This window comes from Megalops cyprinoides, chromosome 23 (genome assembly GCF_013368585.1).
Source record: "Megalops cyprinoides isolate fMegCyp1 chromosome 23, fMegCyp1.pri, whole genome shotgun sequence".
Taxonomy (NCBI): domain Eukaryota; kingdom Metazoa; phylum Chordata; class Actinopteri; order Elopiformes; family Megalopidae; genus Megalops; species Megalops cyprinoides.
Window position 1 is genome coordinate 23,121,412 of NC_050605.1, and position 19,538 is coordinate 23,140,949.

Below are 19,538 nucleotides of genomic sequence, written 5' to 3' on the forward strand. Positions count from 1 at the left end.
CATTTAACACAGACTGGAAGGTCAGCAGTTCAGAGAGGGACACAGACCCACTTAGCGCTGGGAAAGCGTAAAACACACCCTGTGTGCAATAGCAGCTACGCCTCCGCGGTTTGCAGGTGGAGCCTCTGCGCCCCCCTGCTCGGCGTTTCTGCAGTGCACAGCTGCTGCAAAGGATGGAGCTGTCCCCTCGTCCCGACAGCGCAGGGTCCCACCGGGGTGCTAATGAACCCGTGTGTCAGTGGCAGAGGCATCTGGCCCAGCGTCTGCCATCTGAGACGGGGAGGGAGTGAGACAGAGGGAGGGAGAGGCTGCTGCAGTCGCTCTGCACTGTGGAGGGCATGTACCTCCTACACCACTCCACCTCCCCTCTATCCCAACCTCACCTCCACCTCGCCTCCATCTCTATCCCAACCTCACCTCCACCTCGCCTCCATCTCTATCCCAACCTCACCTCCCCCTCGCCTCCATCTCTATCCCAACCTCACCTCCACCTTATCTCCACCTCATCTCTATCCCAACCTCACCTCCACCTTATCTCCACCTCATCTCTATCCCAACCTCACCTCCACCTCACCTCCATCTCGATCCCAACCTCACCTCCACCTCGCCTCCATCTCTATCCCAACCTCACCTCCACCTCACCTCCATCTCTATCCCAACCTCACCTCCACCTCACCTCCATCTCTATCCCAACCTCACCTCCACCTTATCTCCACCTCATCTCTATCCCAACCTCACCTCCATGTCTATCCCAACCTCACCTCCACCTCGCCTCCATCTCTATCCCAACCTCACCTCCACCTCACCTCCATCTCTATCCCAACCTCACCTCCACCTTATCTCCACCTCATCTCTATCCCAACCTCACCTCCACCTTATCTCCACCTCATCTCTATCCCAACCTCACCTCCACCTTGCCTCCACCTAATCTCCACCTAATCTTAGCTCCATCTCAGCTCCATTTTATCTCCACCTCAACTCCAGCTCATCTCCATCCCCGTGGCAACATCCCGCTGGTCCCCCCGTACAGCCCTCTCTGTTTGGGAATGGGGAACCTGGTCAGGAACGCTACCCCTCTCCGTCTAAGCGCTGGGTGCAGGGATCAGGTACCGCCCTGCATTCCGGACCTCTCATTGGCTGTTTAACAGTGACACAGTTGCTCCATTCAACAAGGTGCTCAGGCCCTGGGTCTCACTCTGAAATGGACACCCCTTCCTTCCTGCCTCCATGCTGCTGAGGCTTTCCAGCTGCTCTCTGCGATACTCAGAAACGAGCCCCACAGCAGCTAGGTGTCCCGCCCCCACGGCAGAGTCATACATCAGAAGAAACGTGACATTAGCTGAGCCGTCACCACGGTCAGGACACAGGGTCATCCGGAGGGAGGGGTCGTCCACCCTGCCACTTATTTTCCCTCCTGTCACATGACATTCCAGAGCACGGCAACAACACAGCTGGCCCACGGGGCGGGGGGGGGGGGGGGGGGGGGGGTTGACAGGCTGCTGAAACCCCGCCTCTCCATCTCAGGGCCTCTGTGAAGAACCGAACGGGCGGCTGACGTGTGAAGACCTCAGAGCTGCAGCTCTAATCTGCTGAGCCGAGGAGCGGGGATTAGATCACAGCACCAGGCAGCTGGAGCTGTTAATTTTATTCCTGTAGAGAGAGGGGGGAAAAAAGCACGAAGGGATGTGTACTTACATCTGTATCGTTGGACTGTGGGAGGATGCACACAGAGCAGCACCAAGGGAAGGGGGGGGAGGAGAGGGAGGGAGAGGGGGAAAGAGAGAGGGGGGAGGGAGGGGAGGGAGTGGGGGGAGGAGAGGGAGGGAGAGGGGGAGAGGGAAAGAGAGAGAGAGAGAAAGAAGGGGGGACAGAGACAGAATGAGAGAGAGAGGGAGAGGAGGAGAGAGAAAGAGAGAGAGGGAGAGGTGGAGAGAGAGAAGGAGAGGAGGAGAGGGAAAGAAGGGGGGGAGAGAGAGAGAGGAAGAGAGAGAGAAGGAGAGAGAGAGGGAGAGGAGGAGAGAGAGAGGGAGAGAGGGAGAGGAGGAGAGGGAAAGAAGGGGGGGAGAGAGAGAGGGGGGAGGGAGGGGAGGGGGGGAGGAGAGGGAGGGAGAGGGGGAGAGGGAAAGAGAGAGAGAGAGAGAAAGAAGGGGGGACAGAGACAGAATGAGAGAGAGAGGGAGAGGAGGAGAGAGAAAGAGAGAGAGGGAGAGGTGGAGAGAGAGAGAGAGGAAGAGAGAGAGAAGGAGAGAGAGAGGGAGAGGAGGAGAGAGAAAGAGAGAGAGGTTAATAAAAAACATGCACACACAGCATGACAGATTGGCACTTTGTTGACAGAACTGTCAGATTACTGAAATGCCCTGGCCGGAAAGCTCCGCAGTGAGTCCAGTATGACAACACACTCTGAAAATGTAAAAACAGCAGGGAACATCCTGTCAGGCCGATCCGGGCTTCGCTGAACTGGGCCGATCGTCTGGGCGTTTAGACGCTTCGATCGCTCGGGTGAGTGTGTGGACGCAGGGACCGTCTGTCTCTGTGAGGCCGGAGTGTGTGTGTCTCTCTCACCCCCGGGTCACGGCGCGCATGGCGGCCAGATTAGCTGATTAACTGCTGGGAAGATTGAAGGAGCCGGGCAGAATATATAGAGCGTGACGATGGGGAGGAGGTCGATCCATCACATCTCCCGGTTCCATTAGACTGCTGGTCTGCGGCCAGGTAAAATTCAGCACTGAAATCCCCCTGATGAGGAACCCAGGATCTCCCCAATGCTCTGTCTAAAATCTAGGCTGCTGCTCTGATTCTATAAAAAAATGACCTGCTGGTTTGAAGGGCTTCAGCCTAGGACAGAAGAGTTTAGTGCTTTTGAAAGCCTACATTTTTATTTCATAAATGCCTGTGTAAACTGGTGGTTACCTTACCCTAATTTGAGAGAGACTTCGCTTATTATCAAACCTTCATGAGCAATGCTGTATATTTTTATAAAATTGACAGGCTGCACAAGGGAAAACAAAATTCATCTCCAATGAAAGCACATGTCTGTTGCAGATTACAACCTAAAAATGAAACTAATTATGCTCCAAGGCCATTTGCAATTATATTAAATAAGGCTGTCAGATTTCAGAGAAGCTATTACAGAAAGTAAGATACTTATGTATCCCATTTCAGACCGTCTGCTTCAGCAGAGCAGAGCCGCAGTACAAACATGGTAACTAACCACACTCAGACCCTGCTGTGACACTTCAAAACAAATTTTGCAATGACAGAAAGCATTTCCCCTGTCAAATGGCTCTACTTTGGGATGGAAAAAAAGATGAACGCATAAATAAAAGATGTCAGATATGCAAATTTCGTGATGTGACTTTTTATTCATTATAGATGTGCAAAGCAAAACGAATTACATTATTTTGATATCTCCGCTTGTGTTTTGACTTTGACTGAGGGGAATGTTTAATCTTTAAAGATGGGAGAGCATTTGCATTTGGCAGTGATTGAGCAGAGAGGCTGAGTGGTCATGGCAGAGAGAGACATCGTATGCTACAGGTATAACACGACCCTGGTAGTCTGAGTCACGCATTCACAGGCATTAAAAGGGGCTCGTATTGGTGATGATCTGAGGTGATCTGAGGCAGAGGTGTTTTTGGCCGGTTGGGCAGGGGGACGCTGTAATTTCAGGTGAGCCGAGGCAGAGGAGTTTTTGGCTGCTGATATGGACTGCATAGGAGGGAGGGGCGGCGTAGGCAGTGAGGAGGGAGAGGGGGAGGGGGCAGGCACTGGGCGTCTCCGTTGGGATTGGGCATTATTTGGGAAGACACGCACCACTTCCCTCCAGCTGCGGGGAACAGAAGCCCTGGGGCCCAGGGACAGGCTCCTGTCAGAGGCCACCTCGCTCCCCTGAGCGTCTCTCTGCCCCCCCGAGCGCCGCTTTGCTCCAAACGCCCATATGGGCCTCAGCATCGCCGTTACAGCCCCAGCCAAGGATAACCTACATCTGTGTGCGGTGGGGTCTTTGCTGATGTTGTGTGGTGATTGGTGTGTGTGTGTATGTGTGTCTGTATGTGTGTATATGTGTTTGTGTGTGTGTATGTGTGTTTGTGTGTGTGTATATGTGTTTGTGTGTGTGTATATGTGTTTGTGTGTGTGTATGTGTGTTTGTGTGTGTGTGTATGTGTTTGTGTGTGTGTATGTGTGTTTGTGTGTGTGTGTATGTGTGTGTGTGTGTGTATGTGTGTGGTGACTGCTGTGTGTGATTTGTGTGTGAGCCTGTGTGTATCTTTCTGTGCGTGTGTGTTTGTGTGTGGGTATATGTGTGTGTGTGTTTGTGTGTGGGTATATGTGCGTGTGTGTGTATATATGTAGGGGGGAGGCTGTGTGTGTGTAGGGACACAGAGACGCGGCTGAACCCCTCAGAGCTGCTCCCTCTCATTCATACGGGGGCCTGGCTCTCCTGCGGTGTGCGTGACTGGGCAGAGAGGTGGATGCCCTTGGAGCTGAGCGTGAGAGGGCAAAAGGAGCCACAGATACATTACTCACAGAGCTAATGTGCCTGCGGGACACACCAAAAATACCCCCTTTATTCTAATGAGGCTTTTCCGGGACGCCTGACATTCCTGTGGCCCCAGGCCCTGTGGGGGGGGGGGGGGGGGGGCCTCGGGTCTCATACCGCGCTGATCCACTCTGATGACCTGTTTGTGCTTGTGCTTCCGGCTCCACATTGTTGCACTGCGCCGCATTTCATCAGCCGCACATTCTCTGGCTCTTAATCCAATCGTGTGAATCGCTCTGACGGCAAACGGCAGCAGGAGCCGTCCACGGGCGCCGTTACAAAAGGCATGTGGTGCGTACGGCCCTTTCGCGCATGCTGTAATCATGGGTTAGTTTGCATTTTTACGAACCCTAATGGGGGGGGGGGGGGGTTGTCCTTGAGCCTTTGGGGAGACACTGGTAACATGCTGCAGCTTGAGCTGAGACTCTGAGAGAGGACCATACATCACGGGAGCTGCCAGCGCTACAATAACACGGTTTTAAGCACCATCATTACTAATTAACGGCCACTGGAGAAGTCATTGGTGGTGATGGCCTTCCGATCTCTCTGTCAGCTCTGAACCACAGCAGATATAATGCGTAGCGCATATCTTTGCACGTTCCTTCAGACAGTCCCTCCCCAGTCCCACGTCTTTGGCTGTTAGGACACAATGTGAGGGAATTGTTATATTGAAATGCGTCCTTGTGTCTTTGTGGTCTGGGTGCTGGGGCGCTGACATGTGTTGGACGAGATACATGAAGGATTAGACCAAATCCAGCAGTGACTCGTGACTGGTGTCACAGTTCTGATTCAGTTATCTCCTCTCCTCATTCTCTCTGGGGCTTGGAGAAAATGTAAAACTGGCTTAACCCCACAGATGAGCCACTGTGGCTTTTTTTTGTAATCTGTGTCACATCGACCCTGAGCTCGAGGGATACATTGCCATTTTGTTGCTGAGGAATTTGTTTATTCATTCGCCGCCTTGCTCTCGGACACTCCTCTAGATTCAGCTGTGAGTGAGGCTTAAAGAAGGCTTTAGATAAAGCTGCCCGCTCCTCATGGTAATTGCTCTGGGCCTTTCACTCTGTGCTGCAGTGTATGAGGTTATCTGTCTCAGCCTTGTGTGCAGGTGTCTCAGCGAGGTGTTCATCGCTCACCTGTTTGGTGATTTCCCAGAACTTGTTCTCAATCAGCTCCAGGGTCATCTGTACCCCAATTGCTGAAAGACACGGAAAGCAAAAAAGAAGAATGAGTCAGTCATCGTGAAACAGAGAGACACACAGAGCCTGACCCAAAGTTACAGTCAGTCAGGACACAGAGCCTGACCCAAAGTTACAGTCAGTCAGGACACAGAGCCTGACCCAAAGTTACAGTCAGTGACAACACAGAGCTTAACCCACAGTTACTGTCAGTGACAACACAGAGCCTGACCCAAAGTTACAGTCAGTGAGGACACAGAGCTTAACCCACAGTTACAGTCAGTGAGGACACAGAGCCTGACCCAAAGCTACAGTCAGTGAGGACACAGAGCCTGACCCAAAGTTACAGCTAGTGAGGACACAGAGCCTGACCCAAAGTTACAGTCAGTCAGCACACAGAGCCTGACCCAAAGTTACAGTCAGTCAGGACACAGAGCCTGACCCAAAGTTACAGTCAGTGACAACACAGAGCTTAACCCACAGTTACTGTCAGTGACAACACAGAGCCTGACCCAAAGTTACAGTCAGTGAGGACACAGAGCTTAACCCAAAGCTACAGTCAGTGAGGACACAGAGCCTGACCCAAAGTTACAGCTAGTCAGCACACAGAACCTGAGCCACTGTCTGGGTTCCTGGGCCCATTCCTCTGCTCACCCGGACAGCAGCAGAACGCGGTCATGTGACTGGCATTCTGGCGCCTCTTTAATGTTGTACCACGTGATCAAATGGGGCAGTTAGGGTCACTCTGCTGTCCCTGTGAAGGACGTGCAGGGGGCGGGGGGGAGGCTGTGTGTGACGCGGGGAGGGGTGGCGCGCAAACATGAGTCACTCGCTGGCGGTTTGGCTACGGAACACACAGGGCTGCCGGGGTGAAGCCAAAGAGATCAAACAAAACCAGGGGGGCAGAAACATGGGGTGACAGGGAACATTGCTGGGCGCTCCCGCTCTGTCTGGGGGTGCCACGCTGGGGCGGAGCGCTGTGAGGCAGCACATGCAGACGTATGAATGTTCCTGACAGGAGCAGCAGCAGCAGGAGCAGGAGGAGCAGCAGAGGAGATCCGGGTGCGAGGAGGCAGAAGGAGACGAGATGTGATGGGGTTGCGTAACTCCTCCGTGAGGCTCCACACCCGCCCACCCCACCGCGGGGGGAAAAGACGTTTTTAATAAGCGTCAAACGTGGCGTTCGCAGCACACGGGCACGCTCACAGACCCGACCGCACCACCACATCCTGCTCCTGTCTCTCCCGGCCTGGGCCCGCGTCATCAGCTGGCCTGCATGGCCGCGTCATTCGACCTTTTCACCTGAGTATCGCCCACCTCAAAAAACATCAGAGATCCGACATTAGATACTGCACAGAGCACAGAGATTGTATGTTCCTTCAGAGATATTGTGTTTATTCTCTTCCAGTTCTGATCGCCCTTAGGAGACGGGTTTATTCAGAGCGTGTTGCAGCCACCAAGGAGAGACACGGCTAATTGAAATGATCAGACTGATTAGCAGAGCTATTAGCCAACCCAGCATGTCAGGCGTTCTTTCCAATTAATCAAAGTTATCAATCACCTGAACAAGAGCAGGAGTATCCAAAAAGGACAGAATTAGTTAAAGGAAAGATCAAAATTGATATTGAAATTAGAGACAGAAAAAACTTTAATTAAAATTGCTCAGGAGCAGACCAACAGGAAATACTTAAGTGAAAAAAAGGAAAAAGGTCACACACTCTTTTTTCTAAGAGGAGCTCGACAAATAGATAATCAGATCACCAAGGTTTCGGCAACTGCCTTCAACAGGCTGAGACAAAGGCATAAATCTTTAAGCAGCGCTGGGGAGGTGCTATTATGAAAGCTCATACATTCTCACATCTGTCTTGTTTATGTAACAATAACACAGACAGATGTATCCATATTTGCTTCTATTAAATTTCCCTGCAGGACTGCATCATCATTTAATATGTATATAGATATGTACATTTGTATCTATAGTTTATATTGACACTACTCTTGGACAGTAATATTCACCTCACCAATTTAACAAGAGGTTTACAGCAACTAAGCCTACCCCATCTCTTTCTCTCTCACTCACACACACACAGACACACACACACACACACACACAAATTCTATATTGACTGCTTATTGTCTAAAACATTTTAATCTGAGCGCCCTCAGATTTCCTGTTTTTTATCAGGTATGGAAGATTCCCATTCTGTCATATTGCATGTTATGATGATGGCTGCCCTATACGGCTATTGGCTCATTAAACCAATCTGAGATGATTGATATTCCTCCAATGCTTTACCATTATTAATGTTTGCCTCTCAGATTAAAACCATCTCCCTGGATGGAGAAAGAATATGAAATTTATGGAACATGTATAATTGCATTTCTTAATAAAATTGGCTTTGCCGTTCATTACAGCTGCAGTGAACGCACACGGGGGTGCGGTGTGTCTGGCGCTTGGAGGATTTTGAACACACCGGCTGAGTTATTCTGGGGTACCCAAGACAACCTCTGTCTGAGGCGAAGTTCCCACTGGATTCAGCTAGTGCACGCGTTTCTGAGAGAAAGGCAAACAAGCTCCCGTTCCCCATTTTCCTCTCCCCCTCTCTCTCACAGGGAAAGCAGCCGGCAGTCCCAGGAGAATGCAGAAGAGAGCTCTGGGAATTCCCACACAGCATGTGACTGGGGCTGTAATTAACACACTCCTGGGGATTCAAAAAACAAATGGAGAACAGGGCTGCTATTACTGAGTGCACCTGGACTGTGGCCAGGCCAGCCCAGCCCGCCCGGGCAGGCTATCACACCCCCCCCCCCCCCACACACACACACACACCCAAAACCGTCTGGAGGCTCCAGGTAAATCAACGGCAGAGAAAAATAGGCAGGATTTGCCCCTGTAATGAAACACGTCAATTGTGAGGAGAATCAATAGAGCGTCATTAAAGCGGGTAATTATCAGCGATCATGCGCTGACGGTACACTGTAAACAGTCATTTTTCTCCTCCAGAGTGTGGAGCTGTCTATGCCATTCGATTTTCAGCTCCAGAGGAGGGGGGGGGGGGGGGGCGCAGGGCCCTTGTGTGAGTGACTGAGTTCCCTCTTGGAGCGAAAATTCGGGGTGGTGAGATGTGCCGCCCAGTCTGCCTACTTCATCCCCAGTCCCCCTCCCCCAGCCTGGCTCCCCAGCTGGGATCCGTCTCGCTCCCTGGTGGCCATGTTTGTCCAGCAGGCACCCCAACCCCCCCCCACAGTGCCCCGCTCACCGAGGCCCACACAATCACCAATCCAGCTCGGGTCACTACACAATCCCTCATGCTGCCCAAAAAAGGGACCTGACGATTTCACAAAGTAGGATTACATAAGAAGGCAGCTGAACAGCCCCCCACCCCCCACCCCCCTCCCTGTCACCCACGGGCACCCCATCTTCCACAGACTCCGCTAAAGCCCAACGAAAGGAAGAGTGTCTCACTGCAACAGCTGATTACCCACAATGCTCTCTGCCATTCTCTGGTAATCTAATGAAATTGCTTAGAAGTTCTTAATGTTAATACCCACTTGCATGACATGGGAATGTGACATGAGAACTGCGCAGAAGGAGAACAGGAAAAAGATGCAGACAAAGATTAATATAAAAAATGATCTCCCTGCCACCTCCACCTGATCCCAGGGTCACTGCGTTTGCCGTTTCCTCCCTGGCTGCGCTGTCTTTGTAACACAGCGCAGGGATACAACATGCTCGGCATGAAACCGGAGACAGCCTACGCCCGAGGTAATGCCATTCAGCCGGACAGTCTGGCCTGGCAGTTTGTTTTGGAAAAGGTATACATGGGAAACCTGATCCTCGCTGATGAGTCTGAGCTGAGGGCTGGATTCAAAACGCGCGGAGCTCAGGTGATCGGCTCGGCGGCATCTTTCCATCTGGACAAACAAAAGGAGCCAAATTGTCGGAGGGATGAAAAAGTGAGCAGACCTCGAGGCCGGCAGGCTGTTGCAAAGCACCCGGGTTTAACCGCACACTCTGTTATCAGCCCTGGAGGCAGAGCGAAGAGGAGAGGTCTTTTTCCTTTCAGCACGTCTGAAGAGATGGGAAAGATATGGGGGGAAAAGCTCCAATCAGAGACTGGCTGGGTCCAGCCATAGCTTAGTGCCTCCTTGATGTATTAAGCCATCTGTTGTTGAGTTTGGCTCTGGGCTGCTTTTTCACACAAAGGGACCTCCACAGCTTTGTGTGGATCATGTTGCCCAAACATGCATTAGCGCAGCGGCGGTGCGGAGCGCGGCATTTCTGTTTGTTCGACATGAAATATTAAACACGCTCCTTATATAACAGGCGTCTAAATTTGTCCACCTGCCGAGGGAACCTGGCAGTGACAGCGGTGGCGTTTATTAGGGGACGGGGACAATGGCACGGCCGAGATGCCACCCCGCTCACATTCCTCCGTGTTCTGCATTTCAGCGATGCGAAACCCGACACCCGCGGCAGCCCGCTGATGCAAACGCTGTGATGTAAGAGGGCTCACGCACACGGCAGGGGGGCTGATGTAACTCTGGGGGGTGTTCGGCTCTCACAGGTGCTACTTCGTGCCTGTGTGGATGCTCGGAGGATTAGGTGAACCGCACAGACAGGGGAACAAGCTGTGACTGTTGAGGATCAGACCTAATGGTAGCTGCCAGTTCAAATCCAGGGTGGGACATTGCTGCTTTACCCCGATACCTCACCCAAAATGCTTCAGCAAATATCCATCTGTATAAAGGAATTTGTGAGCAATGTGAGACCCTCTGCATAAGGACATCTGCACAGTTAATAATCAATGTTAATGACTGGGAAATGAACTTCAATCAAACTGACACCCTAACTCATTTACCTTTTCCATTAAGGCTTTATAAACCCTGATTAATATGGGCACACTTTATAATGATGGCACTACCCTTAAGCTTGCATGGTTTGAGGAGAAGGGCGAATTCATTTTAACCGATAAGTGAATTTTAGCTTCGCTGTGCTGTGCTGGTGATGGAGAAGATGGCGAAACTGAATTAGCATTCAGGCTCCAGCCTGCAGAAGCTAAACGAGCAGCGCACATATTTACTGCGCAAGTGCCTTTTGGAGATTACTAAATATGCACTAGGAAATGCCTCATACTGGAGAGTAATCAAATTTGTAGGGCAAGTAAGGCATTTTAATATGAGGGAACAACTTCTTGTTGATTGTCTGGTCACGCCATGTACTAGACAACAGCAAGAACGAGATAGTAGCTCATTAACAAAACTACTAATATGCATTATTACATAAACATCCACAAACCTGTATCTGTACAGAACAAACAAGGAAATGTCACCGGATACACCTGAGAGGCTGTGGCTGCAATAGAGCATTCACCGAGCGTGCGATAGTGCATTCACCGAACGTGCGATAGTGCATTCACCGGGCGTGCGATAGTGCATTCACCGGGCGTGCGATAGAGCATTCACCGGGCGTGCGATAGAGCATTCACCGGGCGTGCGATAGTGCATTCACCGGGCGTGCGATAGAGCATTCACCGGGCGTGCGATAGCGCATTCACCGAGCGTACGATAGAGCATTCACCGAGCGTGCGATAGTGCATTCACCGAGCGTACGATAGAGCATTCACCGAGCGTGCGATAGTGCATTCACCGAACGTGCGATAGGGCATTCACCGGGCGTGCGATAGTGCATTCACCGGGCGTGCGATAGAGCATTCACCGGGCGTGCGATAGAGCATTCACCGGGCGTGCGATAGAGCATTCACCGGGCGTGCGATAGTGCATTCACCGGGCGTGCGATAGAGCATTCACCGGGCGTGCAATAGCGCATTCACCGAGCGTACGATAGAGCATTCACCGGGCGTGCGATAGCGCATTCACCGAGCGTACGATAGAGCATTCACTGAGCGTGCGATAGTGCATTTGCCGAGCGTGCAGACACAGATTGCAGTGTTTGTGTATTCCGCACCACTTTGAGCCAGTTTTACGGGGAGGTTCAAGATGAATTTCACATTTGTCTGCTCGCTTTAAGCTGGACCTCAGTGCATCACGGCTCTAAAATAAAATATGGTCCTATTAAATCACTTGGCGGAGCCCTAAGTAATGAGACCTTATGCCTGGGCTTTAATGGACTGTCCTCCATCAGCAGTAAGCTCATTACTTTCCCTGTGTTCTCAGTGACAGAGGTGTTCCTCATTTCGACAGCGCTGTGGTCCTGCAGTGTCCTCGGGACATTCCCACAAACGCCGGGCCCCAGCTGCAGAGGGGAATTAATCACGGTGGCCAGCGGGCTGAGAGAGCAGCAGGCTGAGCCTGGATCAGTAAGCGTGGAGTGTTCTCATCCGTGCATGGGCCGCTCCAGCTCCGTCCTCTGACCCAGGATCATCAGAGCATCACAGCCTCCACTGACAGCACGTCAGAGGATTGCTACTCTGCTTGAGGAAATGTAACTGAATGCAAGTCTAAAATGTAGCCTTTTTGTGCTTCTCACATCCACAGAGCAGGCTTAATTTTGTGAGAACTGAAACACACCTGCACACACACACATACACACCTGCACGCACACGCACGCACGCACGCACACACACGCACACACACACACACACACACACACACACACCTGCACGCACACACATACACACCTGGACACACACACATACATTCATACACACAACTAGCCAGCAAGAACCTAGCTTTGAAAGGTGCACTTATGCGAATTAATTTTTCAAACTTTCAAAAGTTCCACTCTGAAAATCGGGGATAAAATTGGAGCCACCAGCTCAGCAGTCTAAACATTCCGGAATTCTGCAGGGACCCGGCTGTCTGAAATGGCTGTGGACAAAATCAGCCGTTTCTTTCTGCGCTGAACACAAGATGTCACCTTCGTGACTCACAGTATAATGACTGGAGAAGGAAAAAAATGAGGCTCTCTCTGTCCAGCCTGATCTGCATTATCTCTCTTCATACACCACCGACACACTCCACGAAGCTGGCTCTTCAGAGGGCAAGCTGGGAGACAGAATGGGCCCAGCTGATGACCTCCTGTTGGACCATCTTTATCTCTTAGAGCAGATTATGTTTTTTTCAGGGATCTTGTGGTAAAAACAACAAAAGGAAAAAAGGAAAAACACTTTTCAGTTTGGATTTGTCCTATACATATCTGATTTAGGTATTCATGTCCTGTGGAAGCTGAAAGGAAACACAAGAGAGGTCTTCCTTTGGACCTACCACAGAAACGACAGGAAAATCTCACTGCAGAAAGGCTCTGAGCATCTTGTCCCTGTAATTAATTAGACACACAGATTACAGTTTTTCTCAGGAAAAAACGTTACGGTATCTCCTGACTGCGGCGGAAGTCATGGAGCATAAGGAGATGCCTTTGGACTTCCTCAGAGAGCTGCACCATTGAGTGGTGTAGGCCGTACCCTCCAAAGCTCAGGTGGTGATATATCTGACACACAGAAGCAAAAAATACATCCTGACCTGAAGCTCATCAAGATACAAAACTCAGTCTTCTTCCCTCGATTATTAATGTGTGATTGCCCTTACCATTATTACTGACTTAATAGCAGTTGGTGTGATTGCGATCGATTTTAAGGAGTCAACCGTTTCAAAGTGATGGTTTATAGCCATTTGATATGAAGCGCTGGATATTAAAGCCATGCTCACAGCTCTGATTGCTCCGTGTAATACTCCCGGGTTTCTGGGAATGTGTCAGGGCTGATTCAGCTTTCACAGACGGAACATTTCCACAGAACGTCTGCAGCATATTAAAGCAACAGGGGCTTCTCTGACCGAGGGGACCACAGGGGCTGGGAAATCTATTTGATGGGACCTAATTAATTGATTTAATCGCTGTAGATAATTTTATCTGCTGAGGAAAAAGACTGAAGGGATCCTTTGTTAATAATAGCAGTTTTTGTGATGGAATTCTCTTTTTTTTTTGGTTCGTGACACACATATCAGAGAGGGAATTAGAAGCCAAGCTGAGTACCTCTGTTAATGACTTCTGGTGGGAATAAATAAAAAGCTCACATATTCATGAAATCCCTATCAAAAATACATTATTCTCTCAATCGAATCAGATTTAAATTGTGCTTTATAGCTATTCATCATATTACAAAAAACTAAAAAAACTGAAAAGGTGTGCGGTTCATCCATTACGATAATGAGAGAATGGCGATGTGCAGTCATCGGTGTGCCTGCATTCTCCCACAGGTGGGAGGGAGATTTGCACATTAAAAGCCTAATCTCATGCCTCACTTCTAACGACTGATGTGACTACAGGTAATTATAACCACACTGACAGCACTGACAGCCCAAACCCTTCAGATCCATGTCATCTCACACACATCTACAACACACGTATGTTTGGTTCATGCTGACACATATATGTTTATATCTTAGAATGTTTGTGTGCGTGTGAGCGTGTGTGCGCGCGTGCGCTTGTACGCGCATGTGTGTTCATATTTGCAAGATGCAGGTTCCTTTGTGGAATTGGGGATTAATATGGGTGGGATTGCTGAGGAGCAGGCTATTAATTCAGGAAAAAGAGGAAGGTGATGCTTCAGTGGGTGAGAGCCACACAGACAGAGTTATCTCACACCCCTCGCTCAGCCTTCCTCTGGAGCTCTCACTCACTCACACTCCTCAAACTCACAGCCTCCCATGATACTCTAGGGGCAGAACCCATAAATCTGCAGAAACTCCTGTAGAATTTTCTGAACAGAACTGAATTGTTTTAGGAATTACACTTTTAACTAGCTCCTAAACCAAGTGCTGATTCAAGATCAGTTGCAGGGTGACTTCTGGGGCAGGTCACAGATGTTGTGCACTTTTGAGCGATGCTCGGCTTGAACTGTTGCAGTAAAACACCCGGCTGTATAAATGCATAAATATGTGAAAATGGCTGTGGATTAGAGCGTCTGCTCAGATAAAGCGTAATACATAATGTTCTGTAAAGTGTTAGCCTGCGGTCTGAGTATGGCGAGGGCCGTTAATCTTTTAACAAGTTGCACGGCATGGTGTCTTTGTAGCACGGCGCCGGCAAAAACACATCTTTATAAAAGGTTCACGGGGAGTGTGTTCCAGTCTGGGAGCACGGGGGGGGACATTTTTCATTCAGGCCTAAAATTGCACGTGTGGGGTGCGAACAGCGCCCTGGCCGTGTACGGCTGCTATCTTCCACGGTGACGTCAGGCACAGCGGAGAGGCGCAGCGTGGCGGATTTTTGCGCTGGCGATTTTAATCTGAAGCTGTAAGGAAGGGATTATTTCAGCAGAGAGAATCTTACAGCTGCAGTCTGTTTCTCCCAAGCCTTCTCCTGCCTCCAGAACACAAGCCTCTCGCACGGGAAATGTAAGACTGACTGCCCCCCCCCAATGTCTCTCGCTCTCTTTACCTCAGGGCCTGGGCTCTGGCTCTATGGAGGAGGGACTGGTTGTTTTCAATATCCAACCATCTATCTGGGCCAAAAAATGCATTTGTTAAGGTTCATGTTCATGCCTATTTTAAGCCATGGAGTGTTCATATATCTTTAATTTTACAGTTATTCATCAGTATGTTTAGCTTTTCTGTGTGATGTTTTTTGTACAGTATACCACAGGAAAGTAGACACAAAAACCTGAATAAAATATGTGCCCTGCTAAAATGTGAAAGCTGTGACATCACACCTTAAAAAACAGTTTAAACAGTTTAAAAAAGTACAAGCAGGAAGTAGTCTTACATGCATTCACAAACCCCTCCCTCCACTGTTCAGTTGTCAGAAGTGCCTTTAACCTGTGGGCCTCTTAAATTAAACATGTCAGTAATGCTTGATTGCTGTATTTTGAGTCATTGTTTCTAAGTCAGGACCATGTTGTCACATTTCATACATCTCTTTTCAACCAGGTCAGTGGAACGCAAAAAACAGCTCTTTGCTGGAAAAAATTAAGAGCATCTGAACAACAGAAACTGTCATTGGCTGGCTCAATTACCATGGGAACGTGGCACCAAGCATCACTCCTGGAACAATGTGACACTTGTGAATTATTGAGAACGCAGCCTGCATTATTCAGCATTTATTTTTCATTAACAAAACCTTGCCTTTGTGCCCTGGGAATTACAGGGCCCCCGCACCCCTGTAAGAGGCTGCATGCGCCTCTTGGGGTGCAGGAACTTTCGGGGATGAACCTCATAACCTTGCCCTCTGCCCTGTGCTGATCAAACACATAGCTACGAAAAAGGCGGTGCAGAGGACTGAAAGCCTTCTACCAGTCACAAACCCACAAGCAAACCCCCCTTCATTAAAGCTGCTGAGGAAAGCAAGCTGACTTCAGCTTCACGTGTTGGGGTTGTTTTCTATGGTTGGAGGGTTCGTTAGGCAGGGACCTCTAATTAAAGTGGACTGCAGTGGCCTTGTAGGAGGGGGGCTTAATTAGTGCCAGCATGGCAGCTGCCTGTGAGGGTCTCAGCTCACGGGCAGGTGGATGAGAGGTAAATAAACCTGCAGCAGCTTTGCGTTTCCGCCCCCCTCCCACCCCCCCGTGCTGCCTGCAGGGGGCTGCCAGCTCCGGCCCTCCCAGCTCACAGGGCCGTGCATGGGCTGGCCTCTGCTGCCCCGCAGGCGAACACACGCAGGCTACCAGCAGCAGCCTGGCAGGCCACACACAGTGCACACGGAGAGCCTCACAGGCAGCCCTGCTGGGTTTGACTCAAGGAAATACCCCCTCGAAAAGGAAAGACTCCTTTAAACCTGACAACTCTCACTGCGCAATTTCTGCTGCTGTCTCACATACATACACGCACACACGCGCACACACACACACACACACACACACACACACACACACACACGCACACACGCGCACACACACACACACACACACACACACACACACACACACACACACACACACACACACACACGCGCACACACACGTACATTCACGCATGGTGTCTTAGACGCACACATTGTGTGCACACACACGCAAAACACACAGGTACACTCTTAGATATACAAATGAATGCACATAAGCACATACTGTTCCTCTCTCTCTCTCTCTCTCTCTCTCTCTCTCTCTCTCTCTCTCTCTCTCTCTCTCTCTCTCTCTCTCTCTCTCTCTCTCTCTCTCTCTCTCTCTCTCTCTCTCTCTCTCTCTCTCTCTCTCTCTCTCTCATGCTCCCACACACACAGAGGCTCTGTGGATGGATTCCCTCTTTCCTCCAGGGCGTTAAACCAGATGCTGCCCAGCTCATCTACTCAGGAAGCGCGGGGGGGGGGGGGGGGGGTGGAGTGGTATTTCCAGGACCCCCTCACTCAATTCCCTCTCTACCTATCCCATATTCGCCATCCCTCTCTCTCCCTCTCTCTCTCTCTCTGTCTCTCTCCCACACAGACAATGGCAGAACAGACCAAAAAAAAAAATCTGCTCCAATTTGGAGACGGCAGCCTGTGTTGTCTGCAAAGTAATGGTACACTTCATACCTTTATTTTAGCCTCTGTCCCACAAACCTCTCCTGGATTCAGAGGCGATATTCCCTCTTTTTAAATACTCTGTCTTTAATGAGATCCTCCTAACGGCTGTGTGCTCCGCGATTCTTTTAGCTTGCCTCAAAAATACCGAATTACGAGTGCTTCTCTGATGAAAAAGTGACATTCCTGCATTTTTTTTTCTTTTTTATTTCCTTCTATTGGCACAGTGTTATTAAAAATGCTCATTTCCTTCCCTTCTGTGTTTGGATCATGAATAAAATTAGATGAGAAAAAAAAAGGAAAAAATATCACACTTGAATAATTCGTCTTGCGCGTGATAGAAAATTACAGTATTTGCGTAATTCATTAATGCTGTTGGGAAGAGCTCATTTTGCATCTGCGTTTGGCTGTGTGTGATGATTCAGGCAGTAATCAGAGCAGAAGCGTGTGTGCAGGGAGAGGCCAGTGAGAAGCAGGGCAGCCCCACATGCCAGCTCTCAGCACAGCAGGAGTCAGACTGAGCTGGAGACCCCTTCACCGCTCCCCCCTCCGCCTGTTGCTTTGGAAACGTGATGTCAGCGCAGCCCTGGATGACACCTCTGAGAGGCATGGCTGGGTAACGTGACGATCTCATCATCGCCGTGGCGACGCCCCGAGCGCTGCAGATTGCTCTCATTTCTGAAGGACACCTGACAGGTCAGGCAATTCAGCGGACGGCTATAGAAAGCGCTCTGCTGAGAATCCACAGAGGACCCTGATGCAGACACACATGTGCACAGACACACACGCACACGCACATACGCACACATACGCATGCAGGCGCACACATACGCACGCAGGCACGCACACACACACGCATGCAGGCGCACACACACACACACACACACACACACAAACACATACACGCGCGCACACACACACACACACACACACACACACACACATCCCACACAGACACTCAGGTATCAGAGATGGGGAATGAGAGTGGCAGCATGAGATTTACGAATATGGCTGCACACAGGACTGTATTTGGGTAAAGTGTGCTTGCTGAATAGGAGAAAGTGCTTTGTAATAATAATGGATTACATTAATGTAGTGCCTTTCAGCAAGGCAGCCATTTTGCACCAGAACACTCACCGCACAGGTGAGGTGGAGAGGCAGGGAATCTTCCATGTTTTTTACTGTTGAAAAACTTTTGAAAAGGTAGCAATGCAGCATAGCTTTTATGGAACCGGAGTTCCAACCAGAACACCCCAGATGGGAAACTGCTTTGTGCCCCCTCAACAGGCAGAATCACTAAATTCAGGAGGGGTACAAAAAACCACACAGAGTTTTGTGTTGTGCCTTACATTTGCACCCCAGAGTACAGGTTCAGTCCTATCTTTGTTTGTTAAGCCGAATAAGAGCTTACTGTGTCAGCTTGGCAGCAGCAGGTATCTGGTGTTGGCCTTAGGCAGGGTTAGCAAGCTGAAATGTTGCAGGATTTTTCTCCTTGTTCTGTGAAACAGGGCTAGCATTCAAACTAGTGAAAGAGTCTGCACATCCAAACCACCCTGTAAAATGTTAGTTTTGGTCAGAGATTCATTACCTTTACATTCATAACAGACAGCATTGCTAGCGGTATATTGAAATTGCCATGCTTCAACACGGCATTAATACAAAATATCGCTAACTGTAATTTTTTTCAATGTACATAGCAAAGCATGTGATATCTTACCCCCTGCATATAAGCCTGTGACAGCATATCCCTCATTCTAATACAACTGATGTGACGTAACACAGCCGCAGCCCTGCAGTGGAGCACCGGCCAGGCCATCCACGGCCCGTTCGGCTCCAGAACACAGAGGAGGTTGCAGGGACCGAGGGCCACTGCCCTGCTCCGCTCCCCGGGAGACAGACGAGGCAAAAGGGCAGAGTTTTACACCCCAGCTGAGATGCTGAGGGAGGCACTGACAGCATCCAAAGGGCTCGCGAAGGTGACAGGACGAGCACAGTGGCATCTCCGAGCGCTCGCTCACAGGGGCTGCTGCCATGGCAACCAGGGCAAGGGTTCAAGCCGACGCGGAGATTAGATGACACGCGTCAAGTGCACCAAAAAAAAAGCTACAAAAAACAAAAAGCAGACAAACAAAAAATGGAAAAGATCTGATATGTGATCACGCAATGTCATGCGGATGGTTCCGATTAACATGTTGGCTGTGCATAGGAAAAAAACATAAGGCACCTATGTTCCAATGGTTTCAACCTGTAACAGAACATGATGCATGCACCATTAGTCACTCGAAGGGTCACACGTTGTATGTGTGGAATTTTGTCATGGGGCTTCAGCAGGCTGAAAGTCCTCAGTACAGCATTGCTGAGTTATTCT

The 19,538-nt window shown here is 49.9% G+C and overlaps 1 protein-coding gene across 1 annotated transcript in view; it reads right to left on the minus strand.

Moving 5' to 3' along the window:
- cacna2d4a (calcium channel, voltage-dependent, alpha 2/delta subunit 4a) overlaps positions 1–19,538 on the minus strand; it is a 101,513-nt gene that overhangs the window by 18,150 nt on the left and 63,825 nt on the right. The window contains exons 29-30 of the mRNA XM_036518513.1: positions 5,677–5,738; positions 1,696–1,710 (exon numbers count right to left, since the gene is read on the minus strand). Coding sequence (XP_036374406.1) covers positions 1,696–1,710; positions 5,677–5,738 — 77 coding nt within the window. The remainder of the gene's footprint in view (positions 1–1,695; positions 1,711–5,676; positions 5,739–19,538) is intronic.